This window comes from Hemitrygon akajei, chromosome 7 (assembly GCF_048418815.1).
Source record: "Hemitrygon akajei chromosome 7, sHemAka1.3, whole genome shotgun sequence".
In the NCBI taxonomy this organism is placed as follows: domain Eukaryota; kingdom Metazoa; phylum Chordata; class Chondrichthyes; order Myliobatiformes; family Dasyatidae; genus Hemitrygon; species Hemitrygon akajei.
In genome coordinates this window covers 130999853-131013129 of record NC_133130.1, presented here as the reverse complement: position 1 = coordinate 131013129, position 13277 = coordinate 130999853, and the positions used below count along the sequence as shown (strand labels likewise).

Here is a 13277-nt window from a genome sequence, read left to right as displayed (position 1 = left end):
CCAGCGACCCAGGTTCAATCCTGGCCACTGCCTATAAGGAGTTTGTACATTCTCCCTGTAACCACATAGGTTTCCTCCCACAGTTCAGCGACGTACGGTTTAGTAAGTTAATTGATTGTTGTAAATCGACCCTTGGTTAGGCCGGGCTTAAATTGGGAATTGTTGGGTGACGTGTCTTGAAGGGCCTGTTCCCTGCTGTATCTCAATAAATAACTAATTTACCAGTGGCTTCTTTTGCAGTTCTGGGCAGATTGGGCAATGTAATTGTAGTACCATTGCAGAGTAGTGGTTAGTGCGACGCTATTGTAGCTCAGAGCGTTGGAGTTCGGAGTTCAGTTCCTTTATGTTCTCCCTGTGAGTGCTTGGGTTGCTTCTGGGTGCTCAGGTTTCCTCCCACAGTCTAAAGATGTACCAGTTAATTGGTCATTGTAAATTTTCTTGTGATTAGGCTAGGGGTTAAACAGGCAAGTTGCTGGGTGGCACGGCTTGATAGGCGGAATAGCCTGTTCTGCACTGTAACTATAAATAAAATAAAATTAAATTGAATAAAAGTGCAATAAACCCATCTTGGTCCGGCTCTCCTTTTCCTCAGTTCACTGATGTATTATTCAGAAAGTATAGCCATCACTGGCAGGGCCAGCATCTATTGTCCATCTCTAATTTGACCAGGTCTGGGTAGGTATAGAGTCAGCCTCCTTAGTGGGTTACATGAAAGAGAAACTAGGTAAGGGTGACCTTACCTGCAGGACTTTAGGGAACCAGAATTTTAAAGGTGGCTGAGCAAGGATGGAGGAGGCTAAGGTGGGATCTAATACAAACATACAAATTGTGAAGGATGTAGCTGAGTAGATAGTAAGAATTTTTTTTCCCCAGTTATAGAGCTCTTAAGAAGGGAAGAGTAGGTTAAGAATAATCACAAGAGATGCAAGTGCTGGAAGTCCAGAGCAACATGCACAAAATGCTGGAGGAACTCAGTAGGTCAGGCAACATCTATGGAGTTGAATAAATATTTGACTTTTTGGGCCGAGACCCTTCAACGAGTATAGAAAGAATGGGGAGGAAGCCAGAATTTTTTAAAAAATGGTTCCCTTGGCTATGACCCTCCAGTTTGTATCCCTTCCCTTCCCCTCACCTTCTCGCCCCAAGAATATTTGGAATCTGGAACAGAGGAGTTGATGGAGGCAGGTGCTCTCGCGACATTTAAGCCATTGCCAAGTGAGCACTTAAATCATCAAGAAATGAAAGCTGGTAAATAGGGCTAGTACAGATAAATACTTGATGGTTAGCCTGGATGCAATGGGCCAAAAGTCCCAGTGCCTACCTTTTCTCCTCGCCCTCCTATCACCATCCACTGTGTCCCTCCTCCTTCCCTCTCTCCCTTGATCCACTTTCTTCTCCTATCAGATTGCTCCCTTGCCAGCCCATTACCTTTCCCACCTACCTGGCTTCATCTATCACCTTCTAACTTGTCCTGCTTCCCCTCCCTCCACTTCGTTATTTTGTTTTCTTCCCCTTTCCTTTCCAGTCCCAATGAAGGGACTCAGCCTGAAGCATTGACTCTTCATTCCTCTCCGTAGATGCTGCCTGAACTGCTGAGTTTCTCCACATTTGTTGTGGCCTGTTACTCTGGATTTCAATCATCTGCATAATCTCTTGTGTGTATTACACCATGCTGTTATGTTGTCACAGTTTTTATTTGCTTATTTGTACAATTTAATACAATTCTTCTATTTTCAGTGCTGCAACTGTGGTTCCAGTTATTATCCCTCCTCCCCCTGACATCCAACCAGTTATCGACAAACTGGCAGAGTACGTCGCCAGGAATGGAACAAAGTTCGAATCTAGCGTCAGAGACAAGAATGATACAAGGCAAGTGGAAATAATTTAGTGATTTTATTATGGAATCCTGTATGTTAATTCATTCCATTAAAATTTCAGAAAACTGATCTGCAAAATACGTAGTGCTCCATTGATTTATTCTTCTGTGACACATGGACATGATCATGTGGTGGTGTGGTAGAAAAAAAGGGAGCTGAGAATACAGGTCTATAATTCATTGAAATTGGCATCACAGGTCATAAAGAAAGCTTTTGGCATATTGGCCTTCATAAATCAAAGTATTGAATAGAGCAAAATGGGATGTTATGTTGAAGTTGTTTAAGACATTGGTAAGGCCTAATTTAGAGTAATGTGTGCAGCTTTGGTCACCACTCTACAGGGAAGGTGCAATTAAAGTTGAAAGTGTGCAGAGACAAATTACAAGGTTGCCAGGTCTGGAGGACCTGAGTTGCAAGGAAAGATTGAATAGGTTAGTAGATGGTGTACTTGCAGAAGAGAACCTGCTCTTATAACTGCTGACTGTTGGTGGTCCAATAAAGCTTCTGGTCAGTGGTGCCCCTCAGGATGTTGATGGTGGATGGAGGGGAGTTGAAATATGAACTGTTATTTGTGAGCTTATGATTTGTCTAACTGGTTAACTGCTCATTAACTGACTTGTTGACCATTTAACTCTAACTGGGGATTAACCATGACATTTTGGAATCGATCATTGTCTATGTGGCAGCAGTTCCCAACCTGGGGTCTGTGGATCCCTTGGTAGGTAGAGTCATTGAAAAATACAGCACAGAAACAGACATATTGGCCTATTTAGTCCATGTTGAACCTTTTAACCTAACATGGTAGGGGTCCATGGCATAAAAAGGATTGGGAACCCCTGGAAGGTGGAAAAGGATTTTTAAAAAAATATGGATTTTGAATGTTCATTGAATTGTTAACAATTTCAGTAATACTGGACTCAATCCTCGGACATTTTGATTTCATATCCTTTTGCTTAGTCTGGAGGCTTCATGTGAAGTGCTGGATGCCTTTATCCACATGTTCTTGATAATGGATAAACTGATTCTGTGACTTGCACCTCTGAATTGTGGGGCAGGTCACTGGAGGAAAGAGTATTAAAAAGCTGAAGTATTTAAATGGTAATGGGAATATTTTCTAATGTTGAATGGGATAGGGGCAAAGTGTTGAAAGTAGGTTTTCAAATTGAAGTGTGAAATGAACCGGTGGATTCAGATCTAGGTAGCCACGGGAGGCTGGAGAATACTTGACTTGGATCTGAAGTTGTCCTAATTCACTGGGTTTTGAGAATGATTATGTAGGACGAAATTAGATTGGAAGACAAGAGGATAAATTCAGTCCCACATCATTAAACTACTTAAGGAGCAAATTTGATCTGGATTCCTTGGGTGTGTTTTTTTTTTGATCGAGCTTGATTGTACTTTTGTCAGGTGTTGTAATGTGAACAAAGTCACTGGAGAGAAGTTAGTGAATAGTTTATTCAACAAAAATGAGCAGCAGACATCATATTGAGATCCTTTGGGAGGAAGAGGCCTGTTGACCCAATATTATGTGACTTTTTTATATGCTAAATATCACAGAACAATTCTACATTTACCATGTATCTATAATGCTTCCTTTGAATTACATGTAACTTAAACACATCTCCTCCTTCGCACCCACACTCCATACACCCAAAATGAATGTTTTTCTAATTAACTACTGTTCACAGCTCTAGGAACCTCTTGTGCAGAGCTTTTTTTAAAATATAATCTACATTCCACATTTAGGTCTAAAGATTGGTTGTTGAAGCTAATATTTTACTATGCACCCTAAGTCTAGAATATGCCTGCATTGTGCCTCCTTTATCATAGACACTTGTTATCCTGGTTTGAGTGTCGTATGTCAAATGAGATGTTCCCAAGCAACAGCAGCAATTGAAACACTCAACTTAATACCCTTGGGATAGAGAGAAGAGAAACGAGTTTGATTATTTCACAGCCCTCCCACTTGATTACTGGCCAGTGTTTGCTAGCCGTAGTTTGTGATCTAATGTCTATAAGGTTAAGGTGGAATGAGAAACGGTACAAAAATAAATTTTTAGAAGGACCACTGAAGTGCTTCAGGTCATATCTGATCTCTGTAAGTAACCATGCACTCAGGCTGAGCAGGAAGGTGGGGTATAATCTTAAGTGCAATCAATATGCAATGCAGCTAGGCAGTTATTTATATGATGAGATTCTGCAGTATATTATGTATAAGTGAGATCTATATCAATTATCTGAGTATTTGTATTCTAAGTTTCAGTTACTTGAAATGTGCCAGAGAGGATTTTTTTTTAAAGAAGCGAAGTTCACCTAGCACATACACACAAACCCCCCCAGCAAGGTCATGCTGCCTTCTTGTTGCTGCCATCAAGAAGGTAGTACAGAAGCCTCAGCACTCTCACCACCAGGTTCAGGAACAATTACTACCCCTCAACCATCAGGCTCTTGAATCAAAGGGGATAACTTCAGCTTGGACAATTGCCAGTCTCCTATACAACCCTGCCCAGGCCTACGCCCTGGAAACCTTCCAAGGCGCAAATCCACGGTCTCACGAGACTAACGGATGCCTATTATTAACTTCACTTTTAAGGACTCCATCTCATGTTCTCGATATTTATTATTATTTCTTTCTTTTTTGTATTTTCACATTTAACCAAAGCTGCACACAGTACTCCAAGTTAGGTCTCACCAACGTCTTACACAAAATCAACATAACATCCCATCTGCTGTATTTAATACTTTGATTTATGAAGGCCAATGTGCCAAAAGCTTTCCTTCCAATCCTATTAACCTGGGATGCCACTTTCAATGAATTATGGACCTATAGTTCTGTACTGTTCACTGTGTAAGACTTATCCTGGTTGGTCCTATCAAAGTGCAACATCTCGCACTTGTCTGCATTAAATTCCATCTGCCCATTTTTTCAGCTGGTCCCCATCCTGCTGCAAGCTGTGATAATCTTCCTGTTGTCCGCTACGCCTCCAATCTTGGTGCCATGTTCTACTTAAGTTCATAATGGAGATTAATCTATTGATAGATTTAATTCAATATCTTCCACAAACTATTCATTGGGTAGAATTTTGGAAGCAAGATGACTAAATAAGGAACGTAACTAAATGGCAACTTAAACCTTGGGTGTTCTCAAGTAGAACTTTTCCATTGGCTTAGATTCTTGGCATTATGTGAGCGGCCTTCCTGACCTTCCAGTGTAAGGAGGGAGACATAGGAGCAGATTCAGGCCATTCAGTCCACCTAGTCTGCTCTGTCATTTATGCTGGACGTGAGAAAGGAAAGAGATGATTGTGGGGGAGACTAGAGTCCAAAAAGATCTTATGCATAGTAGATAATGATGTTGGCTTCTACATCTTCATGATTGAACATAAGACCAGAAGATATAGGAGCAGAAGTAGCCCATTTAACCCATCGAGTCTGCTCTGCCAATCCATCATGGCTGATCCATTTTCCCTCTCAGCCCCAATCTCAAGAAGCTGTCAACCTCTGCCTTGAATATACCCAACAACTTGACCTCCACAACTGTCTGTGGCAACAAATTCCACAGATTCACCACTCTCTGACTAAAATTTCTCCTTATTTCTGTTCTAAATAAATGCTCCTCTCTTCTGAAGCTGTATCCTCTGGTCTTAGACTCCCCCACAATAGGTAATCTCCTCTCTCCATCAACTCTGTCTAGGTCTTTAGATATATGATAGATTTCAGTGAGATTTCTATTCTCCCCCCCCCACCCCCCGGTTCTCCTAAACTCCAGTGAGTACAGGCCCAGAGACATCAAAACCTTCTCTGGACCCTCCAATGCCCAGAAATAAGGCGACAAAAACCAATGCCTTTTAAAGCCTCAGCATTATATCCTTGCTCTTATATTCTTGTCCCCTTGAAATATATGCTAGCATTGCATTTGCTGAGTAGAGATGTTAATAACCAACGATTGGGTGAGATCCTTCAGACTTAAAAGTAATGGCAGAGGAGTAGGAATTCTGAATTTCTTTTCATACTGTACTAGAATTCTGGACTTCACTTGTAATTGTGGTGATGCAGAAAACGTAATCAAATTTTAAGAAATACAATCAGTAGCCACTTTGTTAGGTACCACTTGTACCTAGTAAAACTGCCACTGAGTGTATTTTCACAGTCTTCTGCCCATCCACTGCTGTAACACATGATTATTTGAGTTACTGTCACCTTCCCCTCAGCTTGAACTAATCTGGCCATTCTCTTCTGACTTCTCCCACAAGGCATTTTCATGCACAGAACTGCCACTCACTGGATTTTTTTTTCACTTTTTGCACCATTCTCTGCAAACTCTAGAGACTGTTGTGTGTGAAAGTCAGTAGTTTCTGAGATACTCAAACTACCTTTCTTGGCACCACGGTCAAAGTCATTTAGATCACGTTTCTTCCGCATTCTGACGTTTGAATCAGAATGACTGAACCTCTTGATCATTTATGCATTGAGTTGCTGCCGCATGATTGGATAATTAGATGTTTGCATTAATGTACAGGTGTACCAAATAAATTGCCCATGGAGTATAAAATACTGTATGCTGTCTGATGTAGAAAGAAAGTGGTATCTTAGAGAATAGCTCTTCCTTGGCTTGGCAGGGAGACAATGGACCGTATCGTATTTGTCAGAGTTCTGTTATTTGTTATACCGCAAGTATAAAAAAGCTCCAGCATTGTAGAAATATGACTTGTCAATTGAATCACTTACGTCGGCAATATATTGAATTTTCCCTAATATACTGCCTATAAAATTTATAATAGACTGCATTAAGAAGGAGAACACTGGAATTAACCAGAATTTTTCTTCCTAACTCTTTCCCCTTTCCATTCCTAGATGGAATTCTTTTTTGTCAGATGTGATTTATCTCTCCAGTTTTGAAGAAAAACAAGCAATGAATCCTGTGGTTCTAATAAAATATTAAAACTAGATGTGTATGGGGGGGGGGTTAAAAGGCCTTGTGTTTACATTTGAGTTTAAAATATGAAATGTTTATTAAAATAGATAGCTCTTCCAGAGATACCAGGAATGTGACTTGTGAAATGCCCGTTATGCTGCTGGCGTTTATGCAGCAATGAAGGTCCTCCATTCTCTGGTGGTGGTTAGGACTTCCTTCATCATGCCCAATCTCCCTCTCTGTTTCAGTACTGTCAGTCATGCAAGTCTCAGGTGGAGCTTCAGGAACATAGTCACACGCAGATGTAGAAAGATTCTTCAGTGGTGTTTCAGTAACAATTCTGTTTGACCGGTCAGGGTTGAGCTGAATCTCTGAACCTAGAGAACTGGTGGACCACTCTTAGTCTGGCCTCTACCCTTTGACCTGTTTGGCACGGATGACCCTAGCAAGGGCTAAAGCACAAAGCCCTGATTCCAGCTGACATAGCTCCCCGGGTCATTGAGGCATGCAAGCCTCCAAACCTTGACAAGGTTGTGTTCCTCTTGGAGGCAGGAATGTGAGATATAATTTTAATTGTTTTGCTGGATTAGTAGCCGTCAGTTTTTTTCAACCTGAAACAATAATAGTATTTTTCCCCAATATTTCCTAATATTTTCTTCATTTCTTTTTTTTTGTCAAATTTTCACCGTCTTTATTTTAATAATTTAGAGATATGAATTAACATCTCAGATAACTTTTATCAAGGTCTCAGACCTTAATTAGCTTCAACAGATTTGAGCTCTCAGATAACTTTTACCAATGTCTCAGACCTTAAATAGTTTGTTAGGGCTATGGCTCGTTCACAGTCATCGTTAGGAAAGGCTAAGTGATGCAAATTTCAAAGCTTTATAAATACCCTGACTCTTCAAACCTTGTCCCAATAATCAGCAGCCATGGGCTCCTTCTCAGCAGCTGCCTAGCACTCTGAAAATTAAAATAAATGATGCCCACAAAGCAGAAGAAGGCTATAAGAAGATAGCAAAGTGTTTTCAGGTAGCCATTTCCTCACTTCGTAATGTAATTAAGAAATGGCAGTTAACAGGAACGGTGGCGGTCAAGTTGAGGTCTGGAAGACCAAGAAAACTTTCTGAGTGAACTGCTCATAGGATTGCTAGAAAGGCAAATCAAGACTCCCGTTTGACTGCAAAAGACCTTCAGGAAGATTTAGCAGACTCTGGAGTGGTGGTGCACTGTTCTACTGTGCAGTGACACCTGCACAAATATGACCTTCATGGAAGAGTCATCAGAAGAAAACCTTTCCTGCGTCCTCACCATGAAATTCAGCGTCAGAAGTTTGCGAAGGAACATCTAAACAAGCCTGATGCATTTTGGAAACAAGTCCTGTGGACTGATGAAGTTAAAATAGAACTTTTTGGCCGTAATGAGCAAAGGTATGAAGGTATGTTTGGAGAAAAAAGGGTGCAGAATTTCATGAAAAAAACACCTCTCCAACTGTTAAGCACGGGGGTGGATCAATCATCTTTGGGCTTGTGTTGCATCCAGTGGCACGGGGAACATTTCGCTGATAGAGGGAAGAATGAATGCAATTAAATACCAGCAAATTCTGGAAGCAAACGTCACACAGTCTGTGTAAAAAAAAAAAGAAGCTGAAGTTGCACAGCAGGATAATGATCCTAAGCACACCTCAAAATCCACAATGGACTACCTTAAGAGGCGCAAGCTGAAGGTTTTGCTGTGGCCCTCACAGTCTCCCGACCTAAACATCATCGAAAATCTGTGGATAGACCTCAAAAGAGCAGTGCATGCAAGACAGCCCAAGAATCTCACAGAACTAGAACCCTTTTGCAAGGAAGAATGGGCGGAAGTCCCTCAAACTAGGATTGAAAGACTCTTAGCTGGCTACAGAAAGCGTTTACAAGCTGTGATACTTGCCAGAGGGGGTGTTACTAAGTACTGACCATGCAGGGTGCCCAAACTTTTGCTTAGGGCCCTTTTCCTTTTTTGTTATTTTGAAACTGTAAAAGATGGAAATAAAACAGTAATCTTGCTTAAAATATTAAAGAAATGTGTTATCTTTAACTTTATACCTTTTGGAAATCAGGTAATCTTTTACTCCCTTAGCTATTCACAGTAACAGAAATTTTGACCGGGGTGCCCAAACTTTTGCATGCCACTGCATTTATGTGTCTCAGAATTTTATGCAATGCCATCTATCACCCTAATAATTAATCCTTTTATTACTGATGAGCAATAAGTGTCAGCCTTGCTAGCAGTCTAAAATTTCACGTTTAGTTCGTAGTTTACACTATTCCAATTTTGCTTGTATTTGAGTTTCTCTCCTTTTAAAATTGCCTGAATTAAAATTTTAACCCATTAAAATTAAATGCTTTGGAGCAAACTTTTTGCACTGATATATTAGTTTGAATTTGGATTGCACTGTGTGGCAGACTGTTGAGATCTTTACTCGAATCTTTTGGTCACCTTTTCATAAGCAAGTGTATAATCATTAGCAAACTGCAGAGGTATCTCCTTGCAGTTTGATTTGATATATTTTTTAGCACTTTATAAGGAGTTATTTTGTGCATAAATGTAGTTTGAAAAGAGTTTTTGTACATTGCCCTCTGTTCTGAGTTTGAACTTGGTCTGTCTTTCAGGTTTGAGTTTCTGCAGCCCTGGCATCAGTACAATGCTTACTATGAGTTCAAAAAGCAATACTTCTCTCAAAAAGAAGGCTACAGTATCCAGCAGGTATGGAGAAAGTGGTTAAAGCACTTGTTTGTTATGTGAAGCTGAAAATAACTTCTATTTGAGTGTTAATAAGAGAGAGGCTTGGGGTGCAGACGATGTTCAGTGAAGTGTTAGTGACATCGTGAAGGATCCCACCCTGCTCAAGTACAGTTTGTCCCACTCCCATCAGGGAGGAGACTACGTAGCATCCATGCCAAGACCACCAGACTCAAAAGCAGTCACTTTCCCCAAGCAGTGAGGCTGATCAACACCTCCACCCACTAACCCACCCCTCCACACCCCCAACCACCACTACTTTATCATTTCCTGTCAGTCACCTTATGTGCCTAGTGTCACTTTATGGACATACAATCAATCAATAGATACAAGGTATCTTATGGATTTATATTTATTGTTTTTTTAAAATTATTATTGTGTTTGTTTGCTTTGTGATGCGTTGAATTCAGAGTAACAATCATTTTATTCTCCTTACACTATTATACGGGAAATGAGATTCAAACAATCTGGAGTCTCAAATTTTGGTCCCAGCTTAGCTGAGGAATTTTCAGTCATGTAATTAAATAAATCTGGGGGAAAAAAGTACGTTTCTGAAAGGGTGACCATCTAACAACTAAATTATCATGAAAAGCCACTTGATTCACTGATGCCTTTCAGGAAAGTAATTGACAGACCCACACTCAGTAGCCACTTTATTACTTTAATACAACTGCTTGTAAATTCAGCATTGTTGCCAATAATATGCCCTATTATTTGAACACTTATTGCAGTGTTTTCTGTAAATTCATATTGTAGTAATTCTGTGGCAACAACTCAATGCATAAAAGCGTGCAGACATGGTCAAGAGGTTCAGTTGTTGTTCAGACCAAACATCAGAATGGGGAAGAAATGTGATCTAAGTGACTTTTGATTGTGGAATGATTGTTGGTGGCAGGCGAAGTGTTTGAGTATCTCAGAAATTTCTGATCTCCTCGTAACAGTCTCTAGATTAGGGGTTCCTAGCCGCCTTTAAGTCATGGACCCTTACCATTAACCAAGGAGTCTGGCACCCTGGTTGAGAACTCCTGCTCTAGAGTTTACAGAAAAGGCAGCACGGTAGTGTAGTGGTTATCACAACATTTTACAGTACCAGTGACCCAGGTTCAATTGCCACCACGGCCCGTAAGGAGTTTGTACATTGGCCCTGTGACTGCAGGGGTTTCCACTAGGTGCTCCAGTTTCTTTCCACAGTCCAAAAATGTACCAGTTGGCAGATTAATTGTTCATTGTAAATTGTCCAGCAGCTAGGCTAGGGTCAGAACAGGGATTTGTTGAGTGGCGCAGCTCAATGTATCTCAATAAATAAATTAATTTAAAAAAACTAAAAACGGACAGTAGTTCAGTGGGTGAAATCATCTTGTTAATGAAAGAGGTCAGAGGAGAATGCCCAGACTGGTTCAAGCTGACAGGAAGGCAACAGAACTCAAAGTAACCACGTGTTACAACAGTGGTGTGCGGAAGAGTATCTCTGAATGCACATCACGTCAAACCTTGAAGTGGACGGACCACAGCGGCAATAGACCATGAACATACGCTCAATGGCTACTTTATTAGGTACAGAAGCTGTCTAACAAAATGTCATTGAGTGTATTTGCTGGTTGACCATGGTGTGGTTAACTTTCAACAACCCTCTGGAATAGCTTAGTGAGCCACACTGTCCGGCATCAGTTTGGATCATCAGAGAATGTTGACTTTGTGGATAAATAATAATATGTAGCATCTTTCAGTATCATTTAGTAACTAGTTTGTTTCAACTTTGTGAATTTACTCAAGATGGTCAGCTATTTATTGGCATACCTTGTGAAATAATTTTGGGTTTTAAAATTCTGAAATCATCTCAAAAGAAGCAGTGTTACTTTGGGTAAACTGAATGCAGAATGCAGATCATTTGCCAGTGCAGAAGTCCAAAACAAATTTCAGAATAGAGTCAAGTTTCAAAGTTCAAAGGAAAATTTATTATCGGAGTGCATGCAACTCTGAGATTCTTTTACCTGTGGGCATACTCAGCAAATCTACAGAACAACAGTAAACAGGATCAATGAAAGAGCAAGAGCAGAGAAGACAACAAACTGTTGGAATGTAAACTATAAATAAATAGCAATAAATAATGAGAGCATTAATAACAAGGGGAAGAATCCTTAAAGTGAGATAATTGGTTGTGGGAACATCTCACTAAATGAGTGCAATTATCTTCTTTTGTTTAAGAGCCTGTTGGTTGAGGGTGGTAGCTGTTCTTGAACATGGTGGTACAAGTCCTGAGGTTCTTGTACCTTTTGCCTGATGGCAGCAGCAAGCAGGGCCTGGGTGGTGGGGATCTCTGATGATGGATTGCTTTCCGACAGCAACATTTCATGTAGATGTGCTCAATGGTTGGGAGGGCTTCACTGGGCCGAATCCACTACCTTTTGTAGGACACTCCATTCAAAGGCGTTGATGTTCCCATACCAGGCCGTAATGCAAACAGTCAGTTCACTCTGCACTACATATTTTTTCAAGGCTTTTGATGACATGCTGAGTCTCCTTAGCCTTCTAAGAAGTAGAGGCACTGTTGTGCATTTTTTTTTTGTCAATTACATTTATAGGAGGATACAGGACAGGTCCTCTTGAGGTAGTGACACTCAGGAACTTAAGTTACTAACACGCACTGTTTCTCCCCCCTCCAATCCTGCAATGAGGCTCATGGACTCCTGCTTTTCCTCTCCTAAAGTTTGCAGTCACTTCCGTGGTCTTGCTGATATTGAGGGAGGGGAGGTTGTTATGATGCCACTCAGCCAAATTTTCAGTCTCCCTCCTGTATGCTTATTTATTGGCATTTATCGTGAATTGTTATCTTTGTTCAGCAGTACAATGCAATATATAAGAGGAATAAACACAAGAATTACAGTGAATATATATTAACTAGTTAAATTACCTAAGTACTGCAAAAATAGAAATAAAAAAAGTGGCAAGGTAATATTCATGGATTCGATGTCCATTCAGAAATCAGATGGCAGAGGGGAAGAAGCTGTTCCTGAATTGTTGAGTATGTGCTTTCAGGCTTCTGAACCTCCTCCCTGATGGTAGCAATGGGAAGGGGACTTGTCCTGTGTGGTGGAGGTCTTTTAGAGGGACGCCGCCTTTTTGAGGCACTGCTCCCTGAAGGTATCCTGGATACTACGGAGGCTGGTGTCCGTGATGGAACTGACTAAGTTGCCAACTCTCTGCAGCTTACTTTGATCCTGTGCAGTAACCTCCCCAACCACCCCCCCCCCCCACCACCAGATAAGTGATGCAGCCATTTAGAATGCTGTCCAGAGTACATCTGTAGAAGCTTGCGAGTGTCTTTGGTGACAAGCTGAATCTCCTCAGACTCCGAATGAAGTATAGCCACTGTTACGCTTTCTTCGTAGCTGCATTGATATGTTGGATCCAGGATAGGTCCTCAGAGATATTGACACCCAGGAACCTGAAGATGCTCACTTTTTCTACTTTTCATCCCTCTGTGAGGACTGGTGTCTTTTACCTCAGCTTACCCTTTCTGAAGTCCACAATCAGTTTTTTGGTCTCATTGATGCTGAGTGCAAGGTTGTTGCTGCAACAAACAGTGTGTTTATAGATTTTCACCTTCCTGCTTGGATTTGAGTTGTGCTTGACTGCTCTTTATTGAAATTTATTGCTTTTTATTTATTGGACGCTTTTTTGGTGGCGGAGTGGATTGAATC

General features: G+C 40.8%; 1 protein-coding gene across 5 annotated transcripts in view; it reads left to right on the top strand.

Moving 5' to 3' along the window:
* sfswap (splicing factor SWAP) overlaps positions 1-13277 on the top strand; it is a 189711-nt gene that overhangs the window by 45670 nt on the left and 130764 nt on the right. For all 5 annotated transcript variants that reach the window (XR_012099698.1, XM_073051954.1, XM_073051956.1 and 2 more), the window contains exons 9-10: positions 1738-1869; positions 9447-9540. Coding sequence is in view for 4 of the 5 variants with exons in the window: in XM_073051954.1 (XP_072908055.1) it covers positions 1738-1869; positions 9447-9540 (226 nt within the window). In the remaining variant the exon portion in view is untranslated. The remainder of the gene's footprint in view (positions 1-1737; positions 1870-9446; positions 9541-13277) is intronic.